Source organism: Protopterus annectens, chromosome 6.part0 (genome assembly GCF_019279795.1).
Source record: "Protopterus annectens isolate FY-2018-M chromosome 6.part0, PAN1.0, whole genome shotgun sequence".
Taxonomy (NCBI): domain Eukaryota; kingdom Metazoa; phylum Chordata; order Ceratodontiformes; family Protopteridae; genus Protopterus; species Protopterus annectens.
The window spans coordinates 695869885-695892045 of NC_056737.1; the positions used below are offsets into that span (position 1 = coordinate 695869885).

The 22161-nt window shown below is 44.5% G+C and overlaps 2 protein-coding genes across 2 annotated transcripts in view; both read right to left on the reverse strand.

Moving 5' to 3' along the window:
• Positions 1-328, reverse strand: part of LOC122804488 — a 58918-nt gene extending 58590 nt beyond the window's left edge. Inside the window, exon 1 of the mRNA XM_044074386.1 lies at positions 1-328. This exon is cut by the window's left edge and continues 972 nt beyond it. Within this exon, the coding sequence (XP_043930321.1) occupies positions 1-252 (252 nt within the window). The 5' untranslated portion in view covers positions 253-328.
• Positions 329-4415: 4087 nt separating this feature from the next.
• Positions 4416-22161, reverse strand: part of LOC122803878 — a 351171-nt gene continuing 333425 nt past the window's right edge. Inside the window, exon 3 of the mRNA XM_044073559.1 lies at positions 4416-5402. Within this exon, the coding sequence (XP_043929494.1) occupies positions 4416-5126 (711 nt within the window). The 5' untranslated portion in view covers positions 5127-5402. The remainder of the gene's footprint in view (positions 5403-22161) is intronic.

Below are 22161 nucleotides of genomic sequence, written 5' to 3' on the forward strand. Positions count from 1 at the left end.
GTAGCCATCATCTTGGTCTGCATTTGTTGTTTTCCTTTTCTTTTTAGTATGCGATTCTGATGACTGGTCTTTTGCTTCTTTCTCTGTATTTTTATTTTTATTTGGTACATTTTCTTTGCCATCCATCTGACTAAAAGAAACACTTCCACAATGTTCATTAGGTGTTGCTGCTGCACTTTTGTCTTGACCAGCTGAGGTTGAAGTCTGGTTTGAGCTTGCAACTTTTTCTTTAGTGTCCATTGCAGTATTCATAGTCTTCTGAATCTTTTTCTTCCCTTTTCCAAAACACAACTTTGAAGAATGGCCTTTAGAAGCCTTTTGTCCCAGATCAGCTTTTTCTTGGTCTTTGGAGAGTGAGGAATTATCATTCAATGATTTGGCTTGATCTTCTTCTACTAGCACTTGACCGGAGGATGATGATGTCATCCCTTCCCTGTACTTTGCTTCCTTTGTTTATATTGTAGCAAGCCTACTTAGCTGGGAAGAGCAGAGCTCTCCTACAGTAGTGCTTAAAGATTTTGCTGTCGTTTTTAAAAAAAATCAGAATTACAGTCAGAAGAGATATGTTTATAAATACATATGTATATATTTCAGTCTTAATTTTTGTAGTGCATTTTTGACACAAGTGGATATTCTGTTTTTCCTTTAAAGGGAACCATTAAATATCTTGCCACTTCAGCCCATCAGTGGGGTAATGCTTCACCTGTAATGAAATAATAATTGCTGTTATTTATAAAAACTGAGACAAATGTTATCTGTACATAATAGTAAAAGAAAAATAAAATGATTAATTCACATGAATTAGTTTCTAAAAACATTTATAACAATACATTTGTTATATTTAGAACATATATATTTTATAGCAGATAATGGTGTTAGGTACTTAAATGGTGCTTTCAATATAACATTATACAAATAAATCATAATATGCATCCTAAAAGGTAAAAATATACATAACTGTTCACAGGTTGTATGAGTTTTCACATTTCATCCTAAATATGTAATCATTTTTATATCATTTAAAAGTCTTACTTCATAGTATAATATGGTCAAATATGTAAAAAAATGGAGAATTCCAGTTACAGCTGTGGTTAGGACATTGATACAGTGACAGTAACGTAGACTACTCACAAAAAGTAAAGAACTGTAAAGAAACTAGAAAATACTTCTGGGAATAATCAGTCTAAAATGGAGACCAGCAGTAAAGAATGGCCATATCTTTCAAGGACAGGAAGCCTCTAGAATTCTACTTTTTTGTGGTGTCTAAGGAGAATTCCCTTTGGATGGCTTCCATAAAGTATTTGTATGTACATGATGCATCTAATTCATTCAGAGGGACTAGAATAAGGTCTTAGAAGAAGAAGAAGCAGTTTTCACTTCTGCACAAGATGCAAGTGCTAACAAATAACAACCCAAAAGTTGCTTAACTGTAGTATCCCTAGATTATGGTGTTGTGACTATGATTAGTCCTATATAGGTATTCAGTAGCATGTACATAGCTAAGAATTGGCACATTATGATTAAACTGAGGAAGTTATCACCACTGAAGAGTGGGATATGAATAAAAATAGACAACTTTTTTCAAACTGTTAATGGTATTAGAAATGCAACATGTAGTTTTGTGACTAGTGGTTATGCAAGCAATAATGCCTAATGAGGTGGATGTTACTGGGAAATAATGGAGTACCCAAAGGTAAATTAAGACCCAACATCATAGAAGGATGAGCTCTTCATCCCAGAAGGTCCATTATTTGACTAACACCAAGACTAGAGGGCATTACTGAGCTTAGAAAATAGGCTGTTAAATTGTTTTGCATTTGTTTTATTATTATTAGCATATACATATTTGTTTTTGATGTAAAGTGGCTCCTCAGCCTAATGTTTTAAAATTGCTGTATGACATACGATTGCTGTTGGAAGATGTATTATATTAGTTATGACAACCTGACTCCATCGGCAAAAATGGGAAAAAGGGGTTGTGGATGGATGGATGGGAAGTATTTAATGTATACACACACACACACACACACACACACGCACACACACACACACACACACACACACACACACACACACACACACACACACACACACACACAAACACACAAACAGTTAGTCTCTCTCTCTCTCAAACATATTCATAAAATAAGATACACACATGCACGCTCGACAAGCCACGATGCTTCACTAGGGACGGCTTGCACCTATCACCCCTGTGCTTTCGGATATTGGCAAAGGCTCTTGCTACCCGCATAGTGCCTTTTTTAGGCAAGGCACAAAAGACAAACCCACCTCCATAGGTATCACAAGGGATAAGAAACTAAGAGTAGTGCTACTCAATGCCAGAAGTCTAAACCTCAAGATGTGGGCTTTCGGATATTGGCAAAGGCTCTTGCTACCCCCATAGTGCCTTTTTTAGGCAAGGCACAAAAGACAAACCCACCTCCATAGGTATCACAAGGGATAAGAAACTAAGAGTAGTGCTACTCAATGCCAGAAGTCTAAACCTCAAGATGCACGCACTCAAAACTCTCCTTAGCATGGAGAACATCAATATCTGTGCAGTAACAGAAACCTGGTTCAAGGTTCCCGAGAGCACGCCAGCACTACCAGGTTATACCTCATACCATGCTTTTCGGGTCCCAGTACAGGGGGGACAATGACCTCACTAGATCTGGATGTGAATCCCTTCGCGCTGATCAGATTTGGGCAGTGTAGAGTCCTTTCCACAACCACTTTAGCAGTGGTGTGTCAAAGAAGGCCACTGTCAGCCTGGGTCCCAGATTCCCTGATAACCTCTTCTGTGTGGTGGATTGCCACCTATGGTAGCTTGGGTTGCCTTGCTTTTCCCGAAGGAATTATGACTATACATTTTTTGGCGTTTTAACTTCAGGCCAAAACAACAACTATCTGTTTCATGGGTCCTCCTGGGGATATCCGTGTCCAGATGCATATGTAGAAGCCCAGTTTGCAGTGCGATCTGCAGAGCTTTGTCAATAAAGTCCTCCCATATTGGCCTGTACTTCCACAGAGAGTAAGATGCTTGAACAATGGGGGAGCCCAAGGACCCGAGAGCCCATAGTAAGGACCCACCACTTGTGACCCGAGCTTGGGAGTCTGACATAGCCAGCAACTCTAACCTGTGGGTTCTGTCATTAAGCCAGTTTGTATTGTCTTGTGACATATGGGTTAACGAGCTTTTAAGCTGGTAAAGTTTTTTCTACAATCCCAGGTGGGGCGTGGCCAGCCTTGCAGGTCAGGGTAGGCTATGGACTGCCTTTCCCTCATCAATAGCCTTGGTGACTGTTTGAAGAAATTCTGACCAAGTTCAAAGGCATGATCTGCCCTTGATGAAATGAAACTAGATTCAGGTCAATGTCTGCAGAGTCCCTATATCTTTGTTGCATAGGCTGTTGCGAGTCTTCTCCACTTTGCAGACTAGACTTATTTAAGCTTATAGGTAATTAATTACCAGGGTCCCATTAGAGGCACCGCCTTTGTGGAGTGGGACCACAGTTACTGTACGCCCTCCATGGGCGCGTATCCTATTGAGTAGACTGAGATTTAAACAGCTGCCTTAGCTATGCGGGTTTAATTCCCTCATTTAGCTCGTGTAGCACACAGCCCGAGAGGACCTGTGGATCCCATTGATGCTGTGTTTTAGCTTTAGAGAGAGCAGATTTCACCTCACGCATTTGAGATGTCTGGGGAGGCTACTCAGCTGGGATTGTCTCTCCTTTGGGGGGAGAGGGGGTGGGATTTGCACTGAACCTGTCTGCCGAATATATTAGCCAATGTCTATTAGGTTCAGAGTGATTTTTGTATCATTTTGGACTAATTCTGAGCATATCTGGGAGTTTCCACCCAGGTTCTTATAGCTGAAAGAGCCTTATGATTGTCTTTACGGTCATGGCAATTTTCTCTCAAAGAGTGGCCCTTAGTTAATTTTATATGAGTGCTTTCGTATTTTTTATAATAATGAGTCAGGGGTTGACTTCCACTTTATGGATTTTTGTTCTATCATGTAATAGCTTTCTCTCTTATTGTAAAGTTTGTGGCTGGAGGTCCACCAGACTGAACACCCTTACAATATTGGAAACTGCACCTTTTTCTTCTGCCCTTGTTTCTGGTGCATCTGGACTAGAAGAGCCCATGTCTCTGTTCTTTTGTCCATCTGCACGATCACTTTCTAGCAATGTGGGTTTCATCTCATGATGAATGACTTCTGCTTCATTTTGGTTTGGCATAACTTGTTTTACTTGCAAACTGCCACATGCATCGTCTGCAGCACTTTGGGCTGCTGACTTTTCTGACCCTTTGGCACTTTTTAAATAAAGAAATTTTAGCTTTGGAACCACTATGCTTTACAGAGGAGTCCTGGTCATCTCTTTCTATACAGCTGTTTGCTTCAGAGTTTATATTCTGCTCTTTGACTTTTGCACCTTTGAACGTGACATTGCGAGGCTTTTAAATGATGCCCAGATTCCAGAAGATGATTCACATTTTAGATCTGAAGATGGCTCAGAAGTTAAACCTTCCATTTGTTGGGCTGACCTATCATCAGGCCTAAAATCCTTATTTGAAGAGTTATCTTGGCTTGCACTATCTGAAATGATACATGAAACTTTATCTCCATCGCATTTCTTTTGTTTCTTGTATGATTTATTTTTCTTCAAGCACAACAGTAATGAACTTGACGTGTAGCCATCATCTTGGTCTGCATTTGTTGTTTTCCTTTTCTTTTTAGTATGCGATTCTGATGACTGGTCTTTTGCTTCTTTCTCTGTATTTTTATTTTTATTTGGTACATTTTCTTTGCCATCCATCTGACTAAAAGAAACACTTCCACAATGTTCATTAGGTGTTGCTGCTGCACTTTTGTCTTGACCAGCTGAGGTTGAAGTCTGGTTTGAGCTTGCAACTTTTTCTTTAGTATCCATTGCAGTATTCATAGTCTTCTGAATCTTTTTCTTCCCTTTTCCAAAACACAACTTTGAAGAATGGCCTTTAGAAGCCTTTTGTCCCATATCAGCTTTTTCTTGGTCTTTGGAGAGTGAGGCATTATCATTCAATGATTTGGCTTGATCTTCTTCTACTAGCACTTGACTGGAGGATGATGATGTCATCCCTTCCCTGTATTTTGCTTCCTTTGTTTATAATGTAGCAAGCCTACTTAGCTGGCAAGAGCAGAGCTCACCTACAGTAGTGCTTAAAGATTTTGCTGTCGTTTTTTAAAAAATCAGAATTACAGTCAGAAGAGATATGTTTATAAATACATATGTATATATTTCAGTCTTAATTTTTGTAGTGCATTTTTGACACAAGTGGATATTCTGTTTTTCCTTTAAAGGGAACCATTAAATATCTTGCCACTTCAGCCCATCAGTGGGGTAATGCTTCACCTGTAATGAAATAATAATTGCTGTTATTTATAAAAACTGAGACAAATGTTATCTGTACATAATAGTAAAAGAAAAATAAAATGATTAATTCACATGAATTAGTTTCTAAAAACATTTATAACAATACATTTGTTATATTTAGAACATATATATTTTATAGCAGATAATGGTGTTAGGTACTTAAATGGTGCTTTCAATATAACATTATACAAATCAATCATAATATGCATCCTAAAAGGTAAAAATATACATAGCTGTTCACAGGTTGTATGAGTTTTCACATTTCATCCTAAATATGTAATCATTTTATATAATTTAAAAGTCTTACTTCATAGTATAATATGGTCAAATATGTAAAAAAATGGAGAATTCCAGTTACAGCTGTGGTTAGGACATTGATACAGTGACAGTAACGTAGACTACTCACAAAAAGTAAAGAACTGTAAAGAAACTAGAAAATACTTCTGGGAATAATCAGTCTAAAATGGAGACCAGCAGTAAAGAATGGCCATATCTTTCAAGGACAGGAAGCCTCTAGAATTCTACTTTTTTGTGGTGTCTAAGGAGAATTCCCTTTGGATGGCTTCCATAAAGTATTCGTATGTATATGATGCATCTAATTCATTCAGAGGGACTAGAATAAGGTCTTAGAAGAAGAAGAAGCAGTTTTCACTTCTGCACAAGATGCAAGTGCTAACAAATAACAACCCAAAAGTTGCTTAACTGTAGTATCCTTAGATTATGGTGTTGTGACTATGATTAATCCTATATAGGTATTCAGTAGCATGTACATAGCTAAGAATTGGCACATTATGATTAAACTGAGGAAGTTATCACCACTGAAGAGTGGGATATGAATAAAAATAGACAACTTTTTTCAAACTGTTAATGGTATTAGAAATGCAACATGTAGTTTTGTGACTAGTGGTTATGCAAGCAATAATGCCTAATGAGGTGGATGTTACTGGGAAATAATGGAGTACCCAAAGGTAAATTAAGACCCAACATCATAGAAGGATGGGCTCTTCATCCCAGAAGGTCCATTATTTGACTAACACCAAGACTAGAGGGCATTACTGAGCTTAGAAAATAGGCTGTTAAACTGTTTTGCATTTGTTTTATTATTAGCATATACATATTTGTTTTTGATGTAAAGTGGCTCCTCAGCCTAATGTTTTAAAATTGCTGTATGACATACGATTGCTGTTGGAAGATGTATTATATTAGTTATGACAACCTGACTCCATGGGCAAAAATGGGAAAAAGGGGTTGTGGATGGATGGATGGGAAGTATTTAATGTACACACACACACACACACACATACACACACACACACACACACACACACACACACACACACACACACACACACACACACACACACACACACACACAAACAGTTAGTCTCTCTCTCTCAAACATATTCATAAAATCAGATACACACACGCACGCTCGACAAGCCACGATGCTTCACTAGGGACGGCTTGCACCTATCACCCCTGGGCTTTCGGATATTGGCAAAGGCTCTTGCTACCCCCATAGTGCCTTTTTTAGGCAAGGCACAAAAGACAAACCCACCTCCATAGGTATCACAAGGGATAAGAAACTAAGAGTAGTGCTACTCAATGCCAGAAGTCTAAACCTCCCCCATAGTGCCTTTTTAGGCAAGGCACAAAGACAAACCCACCTCCATAGGTATCACAAGGGATAAGAAACTAAGAGTAGTGCTACTCAATGCCAGAAGTCTAAACCTCAAGATGCACGCACTCAAAACTCTCCTTAGCATGGAGAACATCAATATCTGTGCAGTAACAGAAACCTGGTTCAAGGTTCCCGAGAGCACGCCAGCACTACCAGGTTATACCTCATACCATGCTTTTCGGTCCCAAAACTTGGACCGAACCACAAAAGGAGGGGGAGTATCAATATTCTTCAAAGATACCCACACCTCCAGGTTGGTGGCACAGCACGAAGCATCAGAGACTATCCATGTGCAACTAACAGTGGGTAAAACTGCCTTCCAGTTTATAGCCTGCTACAGACCACCCTCCCAAACCCAGGAACTCCACTCGGCCTTCCTGAGAACAATGGAAAATATGAAGTTCTCTCCAAACACCATTATACTAGGCGACTTCAACTACCCAAACATAGACTGGGAGCATTACTCTAGCTCCAACACCCTAGCCAAAAGGTTCCTAGAATTTATAAACTCAAATGCTATGAAACAACTTGTTACCACTTCCACAAGAGGGGAAAACATACTGGACCTTATCATCACCAACATGGGGACTCTATGCTCCAGACCAGAAGTATATCCCTCACTGGTAAGATCAGACCATAAACTAATCTCACTGGATATTCACATCCCGACCCCACCCCCTGCCCAGAAAACCACAATGAAAAACTTCTCTAAAGCAAATTTCACACTCCTCAAAACCGAGGTGGAATCCTTCAAAGCCCCCGGACCTGTGAAAAATACGGCCCAGACTGCAGAATCCTTTATAAACGCATTCTATGAACACCTTCAGGAATGCATGGATCATGCAATCCCAAATAAAACCAAGACCCAATCCTCCAAAGGCAGACGTCCTGTCTGGTGGACCCCAGCCATAAACAAACTATACAATAGAAGGTGGAAGCTACTATATGATAGAGCAAAATCCCAAAAAGGGAAGGCATCTCTGATCAGTATTAGCAAAAAACTACGGGCACTCATAAAATCGTCTAAGGCCAGCTTCGAGAGAAAAATTGCACGGGACACTAAGGATAATCACAAGGCTTTCTTTAGTTATGTTAGGAACCTGGGTGGGAATTCCTAGATATGCTCAGAATTAGCCCAAAATGACAAAAAATACACCAAACCCACAGACATTGCCAACATCCTAGCTGACAGGTTCAGAGCAAACTTCTCCCATCCCTCCCCACCAAAAGAGCAAATATCTATCCCAGCAGAGTGCTGCCCCCCTGACATCTCAGATGCTCAGGTAAGAGCCGCCCTCTCCAAAGCAAAAAACACAGCATCAATGGGACCAGACGGTGTCCCGGGCTGTGTCCTACATGAACTCCAAGAAGAGCTAAACCCAAACATAAAACTACTGTTCAATCTCAGCCTTACTACAGGATATGTACCCAAAGAGTGGCGTACAGCAACAGTGGTCCCTCTCCACAAAGGTGGTGCCTCAACGGATCCTGGAAACTATCGCCCCATAAGCCTGACTAGCTTGGTCTTCAAGGCTATGGAAAGGATCATCATGGACCTCATAAATAAAGATATTGGGGACCTACAGACACTGGATCCTACCCAGTTTGGCTTTGTTAAGGGCAGATCCTGCCTCTTAAACCTGGTTGATTTCTTTGAAACAGTCACTAAGGCCATTGACGAGGGAAGGTGGTCCACACAGCCTACCTGGACCTCGCAAAGCCTTCGATACAATACCCCACTCGGGCATTATAGATAAGCTCACCAGCTTAAATATAAACCCCTATGTCACTAGATGGGTTGCAAACTGGCTCAAGGACAGAACCCACATGGTTAGAATTGCTGGAGCCATGTCAGACTCCAAACCAGTTACAAGTGGCGTCCCACAAGGCTCAGTCCTGGGACCTCTCTTGTTCGGTATATATTTCTTGGAGGTACAGGCCAACATGGAAGGACTGTGGCTGACCAAGTTTGCAGATGACTGCAAACTGGGTGCCATAATCGACACTCCAGCCGACACAAGCATCCTCCAAAAGGGCCTCATAGAAACAGACAACTGGTGCCAGAGCCATGGCCTCAAGCTAAATGCCAAAAAGTGTATAGTCATCCCCTTTGGCAAAAACAAAGTGCTTGCAAATTACCACATAGGTGGTAATCCATTAAGTACAGAAGAAGTAATTAGGGACCTGGGGACCCAAGTTGATAGCAATCTCTCATTTGACAACCACGTGGCCAAAGTGGTTAGAAAAACATTTTATATAGCCCACCTAATCATGAAGGGATTCACATCTAGATCAGGGGAGGTCATCGTGCCTCTTTACTCATCCCTCATCAGGCCCATAATTGAGTACAATGCCCCTTTTGGGATGTACCTTACCAGACACCTGCAGCAACTGGAAAGACCCCAAAAGTACATCACCAAGAGGATCAAAGGGCTCAAACAGATGCCATATGCTGCCCGGTTAAAGAAACTCCAGCTCTACTCATTGGCATACCGCCTGCTCAGAGGCGATCTGTGCCTGACGTATAAAGCCATGTCCAACCCGGAATTAATGGACATGCTGCACCTCAGAAAATCCAAATCCCATCGAGCTACGCGCTCGAGAGACTTGAACCTCAGCACTGAAATAAACAGGACATGCTGGTGGGACAGATTCATAACCCAGAGGCTCCCTTCACTCTGGAATAAAATCCCAGTCCAGGTTAGGCAGAGTCCCTCATTGACTCTCTTCAAGAAGAATCCTGATGAGTGGATGGGGGATCGTAGGTTTACCCTGGCTATCACTTCTGTGTCACTGTTAAGACAGAGGCACAGTATACTAACCTCGAAAAAGGGCATAGCAAAATTCATTTAAAATGGGTGGCGAAAGCCAAACACACTCTGGCTAGGCTTATAAATGCCCTAGGGCAGATAGCCTAGTATGAACCTATGTACCTATGAACGCGTGCGCGCAACTGCAGAGGCACAAGCACACAGTTTCACAAATACATATACAAAGAAACAGGCACAGACATACACAAGGACACACAATACATACATATATTCAGTTGCAGAAACAAAGGCACAAAGATTCACTTACATACACACACACACACACACACACACACACACACACACACACACACACACGCACACACGCACACACACACACACACACACACACACACACACACACACACACACACACACACACACACACACACACACACACACACACACACACACACACACTCACAGCAATTATAGTCATTTCCTTGACTGCATACAGTCCAGATCTCTTACTGTGATCAAGTGAATAAATAAGCAGTAGCAAGAGTACTACACATCAACTGCAAAGAATTTCAACCTCTCTGCATGAATATGTGTGTTGTGTGCATGTGTGTGTGTGTGTGTGTGTGTGTGTGTGTGTGTGTGTGAGAGAGTGAGAGAACACACATCCTTGTAGCTGCTAATGCAGTTAATCGTGATAGCTTTGTTTTATTTTTCCAGCACTTGCTAACCCACGGTATAACTATGATAAGAATAAGAAAAGGAAATGGCAATTACTTTTATTAGATGTGTTTTACTTAATTTATTTACTCACTGATTTTATTTTATTCACGTTAGTTACGCCTTGGCATTTTAGCCACAATTAGTGAGTGCAAACAACATGGCAATGCCCCCCCATCCATGTTTCACGTCAGTTTAATATGCTGCCATGAAGCTGTGCACTTGTTTCCATTGGGCTCATCTTGTACATGAATACTAAGCTGGAGAGCATTTGTACTCCAATAGAGTATCATTTAATGTTTCAGTCTTTTTCTAAGCTAAAGTAAGTTCTTACAACAGGAAAGATATCAAGTTAATAAACATTAAAAGTTCAGTGACAAAAACACACCTCTCAACTTTCCAGACTTTTGCAGAATGTCCTGATTTTTGCCTCAAATGTTTGGTCTTTCGCCATAAAATTGTGGTTTTCTGGAAAATCACTGACAAATCATTGAAGACTGAAGTCAAGAAATAACAGCACACATTTTGAGTTTTAGACTTCATACCTTCAGAATATTCATGCTAATGCAAAACCTGTTATTCTATCAACTTTCTAAGTCTGTAAGCAACATTTAAAAAGTGTTCCTATTTTTGGACCTTTGTCCCCTATTGTTTGTGCTTTTGTCAAGATTTCTTGCTTTAAAAGGGTGACAGGTATGCTAACAATCCAATTACTTAAGTTTTTGAGATGTTTTCAAGAATAAAATAATTAGCAACAAAACAAATCTACAAGTCAGATTACATAGAGCCACAGTGTCTTCAAATATAAAAGCACTGGTCCAGATTTGTGTAGACAAGCAATTATCATAATTGTGATAACAATTACAGAGTTATAAAAGTAGCAGAAATGTTGAACTGAATAAGAAAAAGAACAAAATGGCACACGCACACGGTGCTATGAGGCAACATGCCAATTGGTAAATATTAAAAATACTGAAAATGCGAAAATGTTAAGAAATTACATGCACCAAATTTTAGCTGCAGTTTTGGTAGTTTTCATATGTATCTATTTGTAAAAATTTAATGATTTGTTTGAAAGTCAGTTTTTGCATAGTAAATGCAATGTCTTTAGATAACTTCCAAGAGACAAAAAATGCGCTTGTCTCTGTCTTAAAACTGACAACTGTGTAGCTCAAGGGGCTTTACATATGATAACAGTACTAATAATGAGACATAAAAAGAAGTTATGTACTTACCATAACGTACCATGTTTGATGTCCTTCATCTCGCCTTCCTTCTTGCTGGTTGGGCTTGGAGATGACCCTCGGGTCCGACTCGGCCGATTTACTATAGCTCGAGAGCTTATACTGGCTCGAGGATAACCCCTATCCCAACATGCCCAGCAGTAGCTACCCAGATCTCGTTTGTGATAGCACACACTAGACAATCATAGTAAATGCAAAATTTACTAAGCTCTTACACATTCAAAAGTTAGGAAGGAAAAAGGAAAAACAAGGCATGGTTAACTAACCTGGTATGTCAACAGAAAACTCAGCCAGTGTAACCAATGAAGGAATTCCTCTCGATTCTCCAGGAAGGGGGAAGGAGGTGGGGACGCAAGAAGGAAGGCGAGATGAAGGACAACAAACATGGAATGTTATGGTAGGTACATAACTTCTTTGTTATGTTGCCCCCATCTCGCCTTCATTCTTGCTGATTGGGACTGCGTCCCCAGCACCTGGTTCTTGGGTGACTCACTGGAATAAACTCTTCAGGACCGTGGAACCAAAGGATGCCCTGTTCCAGGAGACCACATCCACTTTGTAATGAGTGATAAAGGTATGAGGATTTGCCCATGTTGCTGCTGCACAGATTGAATCTAAAGGTAATTTGGCTTGGAAGGCAACAGAGGTAGCCAAGGCCCTGGTTAAGTGTCCTCTGGCTTTCCCTGGAAGCTTCTTGTTACACAAATCTTAAGTAGAGATGATTGTATCTGACAGACACTTTTGAAACTGGAGAATCGTGTTTATTCATACAATACAAGCGATTGTTCTGATTTTCTAAAGTCCTTAGTCCTATGTAAATAAAAGTGTAATTGTCTATGAACATCCAATTGGTGGAGTCTATACTCTGCCTTGTTGCCATAATTGGGGAAGAATACAGGAAGCCTGATGGACTGATTTAAATTATACTCTGAACACACCTTTGGCAAGAAGGAGGGATTGATTCTGAGAGAAACTCTATATCTGTGGAAGATGAGATCTGGAGGGCGAATAGATAAGGTATGTAATTCTGAAACCCGTCTAGCTGAGGTGATGGCAATCAAGAAGAGGGTTTTCCAAGACATAAATATTAGGGGACAAGATGATGCTGGTTCAAAAGGTGGAAGAAACAGAGAGGCTAAAACAAAGTTTAGGTCCTGGGGGGGTTCTCTTACCTGGGGCCGTAAAAGGGCTGTACCTCGTAAGAATGCTTTGCACAGCTTATGGGACATGATATTAGAGCCCAACTCTCCCACATGAAAATTGCAGATGGCAGCCAGTTGGACCCTGATGGTAGCTGCAGCTGCCCCTCTTTTTGAACGTTTCAGCCAGGAAATCAAGAATCTTAGAAACAGGAGCAGTGAAAGGATCAATGTCATTTTTCTTTGCCCAAAAAGAGAACCTCTTCCATTTGCTAGCGTAAATCTTTCTGGTATTGGGCTTGTGAGACGACATCAGGATGTGCTGAACTACCGAGGAAATGCTGGGGAACCTGTCTAAAATTGGAAGTAGAGAAACCAAGCTGTCAGCTTGAGAGTTTGGAGGGAGGGGTGGAGCACGCCTGACTGATGCATCAGGAGGTCCAGAACTGGGTCCAGGATCCAAGGCTCCACTTGTATATGATGGCAGAGAAACGGAAAGTATATCTGTCAAGGCCAGTAAGGAGCAATGAGGATGAACTTGCAGCCCATCGACTTTGCTTTCAAAAGTACCTTGGGGATCACAGGAAAAGGTGGACAGGCATAAAGTAGTCCCGGAGGCCAATCGCGAACAAGTACATCCCTGGGTGACTGTCCTGGTGGGGGGACTAAGGCGAAATAGCTGCTGCATTCGTTGTTGAGGGGGAGTGTCAAAAAGATCTCAGCATGGCTGGCCCCATTTGCGAAAAATCAAGTCCGCAACTTCTTGCTTCAGGGACCACTTGTGAGGCGTGAGAATAGGCCTGCTGAGCCTGTCTGCTATCACTTTGGATTTCCCAGGAATGTGCATCGCAATCAGAAAATGTTGGGAAGACATTGCCCATTGACATACTCAAAAGGCCTCCCGACACAAGGGGTAAGATGTGGTCCCACCTTTTTTGTCAATGTACCGTACCACTGACATAATGGCTGTCTGAATTCCAATAGTTCCGGTAGGTAGGGAGTCTTGAAGTGCTTGCAATGCCAGAAGCGCCGCTCTCATCTCTAGGACACTGATGTGCAAGTGGCACTCATGTGGCTGCCACATTCCTTGGACAGTCCGTCCCAGATAATGCCCCCCCCCCCAATCTGGGAGGCGTCCGTGGTCACTGTGGCTACTGGATGGGGGTCTACAAAGGGTCTGCCCAGAGTCACCTGGAGGAGACAAGCCACCACACTAAGTCCTTTTTACAGGATTCTGTGATTGAGATCATGTGTGACGACATTGGTAAATCTTGGAACGACCACTGAGCGAAAAGAAGCCACTGCAGAATTTTCATGTGGAAGCAAGCCATAGGGACTACAGTAATTGCTGCAGGCATTGAGCCCATGACTTTCAATATCTCTCTTGCCTGAACTCTCTTCTTTTTCACGAGGAATGAAACTTGCTGACGAATTGTTGACACCCTGTCTTGAGGCAGCTTTGCTATCATGGCTCTTGTATCTAAGTCTGCCCCTATGAAGGTAATACACTGACAAGGCAACAAGGAAGACTTTTTGTAATTTATAGTGATGCCTAGCTGGGAACAAGTTTGAATTGTGTAGTCCCGTGCTTTGATCAGTTGATGCTCGGTGGTAGCAGTGAGGAGCCAGTTGTCTATATATGGAAACACCTGGAATCCTAGACATCTCAGGTGAGACGTGACCACTGCCATATACTTGGTGAACACCCTGGGGGCTGTGGTGAGACCAAAGGCCAGAGCTCTGTACTGATAATGACTGGCTCCCAGACGGAAACGTAGGAATCTCCTAGATCGCCTGTCCATTTTTATGTGGCTGTATGCATCCTGGAGATCGATGGAGCACATCCAATTGTCCTGACTCAAAAAGGGGAGAATGGACTGCAGTGTTACCATCCGGAACTTCGCTTTTTTCCTGATTTGTTTAGCTTGCTGAGATCCAAGATGGGTTTACAATCCTGTCTTTTTTGGAACTAAAAAGAACCTTGAGTAAGTTCCGGATTCGATTTGGTCTGCGGGGACTTCTTGGATGGCTCTTTTTTCTAGCAACCTTTGTACTTCTAGGGTTGCTTGATCCCAAAGACTAGGTGGAACATCTGGGATTGAATGTTTTGTTCTTGAGGGGGGTAACCGGGAAAAGGGAATTTTTTAACCCCTGGATATTACTGACAGTACCCATGCATCTTTCGTAATAGCTTGCCAGGCTGTTGGGTACAATGATACTCTGCCTCCGACTGTCTCCAGAGCTGAACAGTCGGGCCTCACTTCAGGAGTGCTGGAAGGGCCTAGCAGAGAACGTATCTCTGTCGCGCTGGTGTTGTGGACCCCCCCCTGCTGCGAGGCCGGTGTCTTCCATTATTGTTTCCCCGTCTGCACCTAGGAGAAAAATTCTCCACGTGTGTCAGGCGAAGGTCCCTGGGATTTTCAAAACCACATTTTCCCACTCTTCTGACCTTTAGGGTAGGGTCTGGAGAGAGTGGAAAAACAGACTCCCATGGCAGAGAGAGTCTTGCCATCCTTTTCACACCTGGTGAGAGTCTCTTTTACCTGAGGCCCAAACAAGGACGAGCCATCAAAAGGGGTATTGGTAAAGGAGAACTTGAAGGGCTCCGCAAATTGACAAAGGTGCATCCAGGAGTGTCTCCGCAAAGCAACTCCGGTACCGGCTGCCCTACTCGCTCCATCTGCCGCATAAGAAATGAGCCTCATGGAGGAGTTAACCACTGAAGTCAAGGTTGCAAGCTGGGAAGCCGCCCTATTCGCAACTCCCTCAGCTGTAGGATCTTGCAAGGTATCTCCCAAATTTTTTAGGAGATCCCTCTGAAGTCAAAGTATGACAAATAATTCAGCAACCTGAGTGTAAAAGTCGCTGAAGAGAACATACGCTTCCCATAGCTGTCCATCATATGGGACTCCTTGTTTGGCGGATGGACAGATGAAGAAGTTTCCGCATATTCCTTCTAAGTGGCTGCTGCCACCACCATAGCATCAACAGTAACCCTCTGGAAAGAAAGCACTTGTCTTTGGGGGCAGTTATAAATTTATTTGGTCTTCGCAGAACCGATTCCATGGTCTTTGGAGCACTCCATGCCTTTCGACTCAATACAGACAAAACTGGGTCAAAAGGCAGAGATACCCAAGAGGTGGATGGTTGGGAACCAAATGCATCCAGGTAGACAGACTTGTCCTCAGAAAGGGCTAGGGACTTTCAGTCACCCTTCTGTCTAAGGATTTCCGAGATGTCTGAAAAGGAGATATCCTCAGCGGGGGACCGTAGGGACCCTTCTGATTCATCCAAGTTTGTGCCTGAAGTGATGGACTCAGGGGAGTCCAGATGCTTCCTCTTTTTTCTTCCGAGGGACTTCCTCTGAATGTTCAGGGGAGGTTTTGGAAGAAGTTGGGTCGCCCAATGGGGCATCCTGGGGCATAGGTTCCCTACAGTTTGAGGGAAGAGGATGGTCAAAGTCAGGCACAGGCACCAAGGGAGAAGGAGCCGATGGCTGAGCGGTCTCAGGGACAGCACCAGCACGCTCCTCATCACCTCGAAGGCACCATGGTCCTGAGCTGAAGGAGCCTCCAGTTCCGAAGAGCCTGGAAATCTCCTGTGAACGAAGAGTGATGGCTCTGAGACTGATGTGGGAGCCGAGCTCACCTGTGTTGAAGCTCCGAGAGGGAGAGCAGGGTCAGAAAACAGTCCAATGCCACCCCCCCCCCCCTCGGAGCTGACGAGAGAGCTTCAGTGCCCAGATCCCTCGATGGACTGAGACATTGAGGAGATGGGAGTGGGAGTCAGAACCGATAAAGGAGAAGTAACCGGAGCAGACGGTTCCACCACCACAATGTCCATGCACTCTGGCTCCGAGCTCAAGAGAGTCGGAGGAGGAACCGATAGAAAAGCTGGATGGGCCGAAGGAGCTAATTCCTTATGGGCTGGGCTTGATAGCAATTTGGCAAGTGCCTGTGACTTGAGGAGCCTATTAACCACTCTCTCCACATCGTGATCTGAAAGCCTGGAGGACTGAGAGGAGTGAGAAGAGGACCGGTGACTGCCTGCCACAGACTACAACAAAGGAGACTGTAGAGCAGAGTGCACTGGCTCCAAAGAGGGAGACCTAGTTCTTTTATGGGCCCAGACTGGCTCTGAAGACACTGATGGAGCCACTGGAGACATAGCTTTGTCGAAGCCGACACTGGGACCCGACAGAGCTGAAGATTTTACAGCAGATTTTGGTTGCTCCGAAATTGGAACTGTTGTGTATGGTTTGGAAGATTTGTCAGACTGTTTTGCTGGCTGAGGAACCTGAGACAAAGGATCCTGAGGGTTCTTCAAAAGGCCACACAGAATCAGTTTATTTTTTCTCTTCTGCAGGACTCTAGCACTGAAACCATGATAGATAGATCATGAGTCCTGCAGGTGAACAGCCCCTAACCAGTATACACAACTCGTGTGCCCATCCATAAGGGACATTTTTTGGCAGCACAAGTCGCATTTTTTAAAACCTGAGGGTTCTGACTCTGTAGACATGCTGGATATCTAGGAATACATAAACAGCAAAAATAAGGCTATAACAGATAGCAATACACAACAACAAACAAGCAAGGCAAACTTTTTTTTTTAGGAAAGGAAGAAGAAGAAGGGGGAGAGCCTCTAAGTAAAATGGCGTCTCCCCCAATAGGAGAGCCTCTAACTTAAATGGCTACTCCAACAGATAGTGGGGAAAGAAGAAACAAACCCTCTAAGTTAAACAGGCTCAAGGGGAGGAAAGCAAGGGCTAAGAAAAACAGTGGCCAAGAAGAACCCAAAAAACAACAGCAGAGGAAGGTCAGAAGGTTGTTAGTCAAGCGAGGACTAAGCTAGACACCAACAAGTTTAATTACACTAGTAAAATCCTGATAAGAATGACAGCAAACTACAAAAAAATAAGAAGTTATGTACTCACCATAACGTTCCATCTGAGTAGGTAAACATCATTTGTCAGCAACCTATGGGAATCGGATCCGACCTCGGATCCGAGCCGGCAGTTTTCAGCAGCTTTAGATCTGAGCTCCAAGCTCCTCCCCTACCCATAATCCCCTGTCAACCCTGACTGACCTCAGATCAAGTTTGCCCAAAAGCAGATACTGCTTGAAGACTATTACTCTCAAAGATAAAGTGGGTAACACCCATGGACCTGAGTATGAAAACATTCGTAAGTGAGGGGGCAGGAGGGAGGGACGGTTGCTGACAAATGAAGTTTACCTACTCAGATGGAAAGTTATGGTGAGTACATAACTTCTTAGTCTGAAGTAGTTAACTTCATTTGTGCAGCAACCTATGGGACAGAGTCCCCAGCTACCTGAACCTTGGGCGGCCTTCATGGAAGGATGTTTCAGAGCACTGCAGAGCCAAAGGATGCTCTCCCTCTGGAGATAATGTCCAATTTATAGTGATTGATAAAGGTATGAGATGAGGCCCAAGTGGCTGCCGAACAAATATCATCCAAAGAGACTCTAGCTCTAAAAGCCGCAGAGGTAGACATAGACCGAGTAGAGTGGGCATGGACTCCCTGAGGTGCGGGCCTGCCAGAACTTTCATATGCTAAAAGGATACATTGTGAAATCCATCTAGACAGCGTGACTTTAGACACAGATTTACCCAAGTTAAATTTGGCAAAGGAAACGAACAACTGGTCAGATTGCCTATGACCAGATGTCCTGTGGATGTAGAAGCGAAGTTGTCTATGCACATCCAGTGAGTGTAATTTGTATTCCCCTTTGTTTCGGTAATTAGGAAAGAAGACTGGTAGGTTGATGGACTGGTTAATATTCGATTCAGAGGCAATCTTGGGAAGAAAAGAGGGAGTGGTCCTGAGGTAAACTCTATCCTTGTGAAAAGTCAAATATGGGGGTTTTACACAGAGGGCTTGTAGTTCAGAGACCCTTTGAGCCGAGGTGATAGCGACAAGAAAGGCCGTTTTCCACAGCAAGAATTTAAGATCTACTGAAGCTGCAGGCTCAAATGGGGGAGCTGTCAAGGCCTGAAGCATCAGCGATAAATCCCAAGGAGGGACTACATTCTTCACTGGAGGTCTGAGCAGAAAGGTGCCCTTCAAAAAAGTCTTACACAATTTCATGGTGATCAAAGGGCCCAGTTCATTTCCCACATGATAATGAGAGATAGCTGCTAGTTGAACCTTGACTGTGGAGGAGCTAGCCCCCTGATGAAACAGCCCTGACAGGAAGTCTAATACCGCGGGCAAAGGAGCTGTGAAAGGATCCAAATTTCGACGTTCCGCCCAAATGGAGAAACATTTCCATTTGCTACTATAGATCTTTCTAGTAGAAGGCTTGTGTGCTGCTACTAGAATAGTTTTAACTGGGGAAGAGATACCGGGAGTCCTAGCTACAAGTGGAACTGGAGCAGCCAAGCTGTGAGCTTGAGATTGTCCAGATTCGGGACTGGGAGATCTAAGGGATGGGATATTAGATCCGGACGGGGATCCAGAATCCAAGGAGGATTCACCAGGTGAGACCAAAGTTAAGGGAACCAGGTTTGACGAGGCCAGAATGGGGCAATGAAGATTATCCTGCTCCCCAACCGGCTGGCTTTCTGTAGAAACTTCAGCATCAGAGGAAGAGGAGGGTAAGCATAAAGTAGACCGGGAGGCCAAGCATGCACCAGAGCATCTCTCGGAGGTTCCCCTGAGGGGGAAATGAGAGCAAAGTAGTTGTAACATTTTGTGTTCGAGGGAGAAGCAAAGAGATCACAACAGGGTTGACCCCATTCGCGAAAATCCAATTCACTATCTCGGGATTCAGAGACCACTCATGTGGTAACAGGATGGTGCGACTTAGTCTGTCTGCTAGGAAGTTGGACCGCCCTGGAATGTGCGTTGCTATAAGAAAGCGGTTGGTGGAGATCGCCTATTCCCACACCCTCATGGCCTCTCGACAGAGTGGGTAAGACCTGGTTCCCCCCTGTTTGTTGATGTACCAGACAACAGACATATTGTCCGTCTGAATCGCAATCGTTCCTACAGGAAGAAGGTCCTGAAGTGCTTGCAATGCTAACAGCACTGCCCTCATCTCTAGGACATTGATATGCAGAGAGGTCTCCATGGGGTCCCCACGTGCCTTGGACTGCCCTGCCCAAACAATGCCCCCCCCACCCGAGGCGGGAGGCGTCCGTGGTCACCCTGGCTAGGGGAGGGGCCATAGAAAAGGGGCGTCCTTCCTGGAGGTTCGGAGATTGGAGCCACCATAAGAGGGCCCTCTTGCAAGCCCTGCTGAGGGGAATGGGATGGCTCAGAGGATATCGAAGAAAGGACCACAGGACCTGGAGGGGTCACTGTAAGACCCTCATGTTCAAACGTGCCATTGGCAACAGGTTGATTGCCGCCGCCATTGAGCCTAGAGCCCTCAGGACCAATTCCGCCGGAGGAGCTGGAGATTGTAGAATGGCCTGCACATGTAGCCTCAGGGTTCATAGCCGGTCTGTGGTGAAGAAAGCTAGGAGCTTGTTTGTGTCTAATCTGGCCCCTATGAAGTCTATAGTCTGAGTCGGGGTAAGAGACGACTTCTCTATGTTGATAGTGATCCCCAGCCGGGGAGCTAGATGAAGAAAGTAGTTTCTGGCTACGCAGAGTAGATGCCTTGTCGGGGCGGTCAGGAGCCAGTCATCCAGGTATGGGTAGACCTGAATTCCCTGGAGCCTCAGGTGGGCCGCTATCACCGCTAACACTTTGGTGAACACCTTGGGGGCAGAGGTGAGACCAAAGGGAAGGACCCTGAATTGGAAATGACTGGCTCCTAGCCGGAAGCGGAGGAACCTTCTGGATCGCCTGTCCATCAGAATGTGGTAGTACGCATCCTTGAAGTCTATAGAGCACATCCAGTCGTTCTCCCGCAAAAGGGGGAGAATGGATTGAAGGGTGACCATGCAGAACTTACTGACAGGTTCAGGGGGGGAAAGGTCGAGGATAGGTCTTAAGTCCCCCATCTTTTTGGCACCAAGAAGAACCTGGAGTAAAACCCTGACCCGCACTGGTCTGGGGGGACGTATTGGATGGCTCTTTTTTCCAGCAACTGTTGGATTTCTGTTGCTGCAGCCTCCCTCTGATTGGGTGGGACATCGGGGAGGTATCTGGGGCTGCGTGGGTAAAGAGAAAAGGGAATCTGATATCCTCTGGATATAATGCGAAGCACCCAGCGGTATGTCGTGATGGACTCCCAAGCTGCTAGGTGCTTCGAGAAACGCCCCCTGACTGCCTCCAGAGTGGAGCAGTCAGGCAACCCCTGAGGGGTGTTGCGTGGGTTGGTCCGAGAAGGATTCTCTGGATCCAAAGTTCCGTGGGCCCCCTCTGCCTCTAGGGCGGCATCCACCCTGCCCTCCTCTGCCGCAGAAGGGCTGGGAGTCCAGAGCTGGACGGGACTGTTGCGACTTCCGGAACCACATCTTCTTCTGTCCCTTTTTGTTCTTGGAGAAGGACCTCTGGGGAGCAGAGAAGCGGACTCCGATGGCAGACAACGTCTTCCCGTCCTTCTCGCTCTGGACCAAGGTATCGCGAACAGTTTTGCCAAAAAGGGCAGAACCATCAAAAGGGGCATTAGCGAAAGACACCTTGAAGGGTTCCACGAAATCACAGTGCCGGAGCCAGGCCTGACGCCTCATGACAAGGCCCACTCCGCTGGCTCTAGTGGCTCCTTCCGTGGCATGGGACAGTAGCCGCATAGAGGTGCTTGATATGGATCGGAGAGTGGCCATCCGGGTGGAGTGCAATCGCTTGTCCTCTGCCGACATGGACTCAGGGGGCGAAGCAGCGTACTCTTTAATAAGGTCCCGCTGCAGTCGAAGCACATGTGCCATGTAGTTCAGCGACCTCACAGAGAAGGTAGCCGAACTAAAGACCTGCTTCCCTAAACGGTCCATCGACCGAGACTCCTTGCTCGGGGGATTAACCAAGGAACTCTCCTGAGCTAGTTCCCTCTTGGTGGCCGCCGCCACCAACATGGCATCTACAGGGGGACCCTTACTCCAGTGGGACTTGTCAGAGGGTGGGCTGAGAATTTTGTCCAGGCGCTTGGGGACTGGCTCCACAGTGTCCGGCTCCTTCCACGCCCTGGTAGTAATCAAATCTACTAGGGGGTCGGCCGGAGGGGATATCCAAGAGGTACCCGGGCCTGCTTCAAACACCTCCAGGAACACGGATTC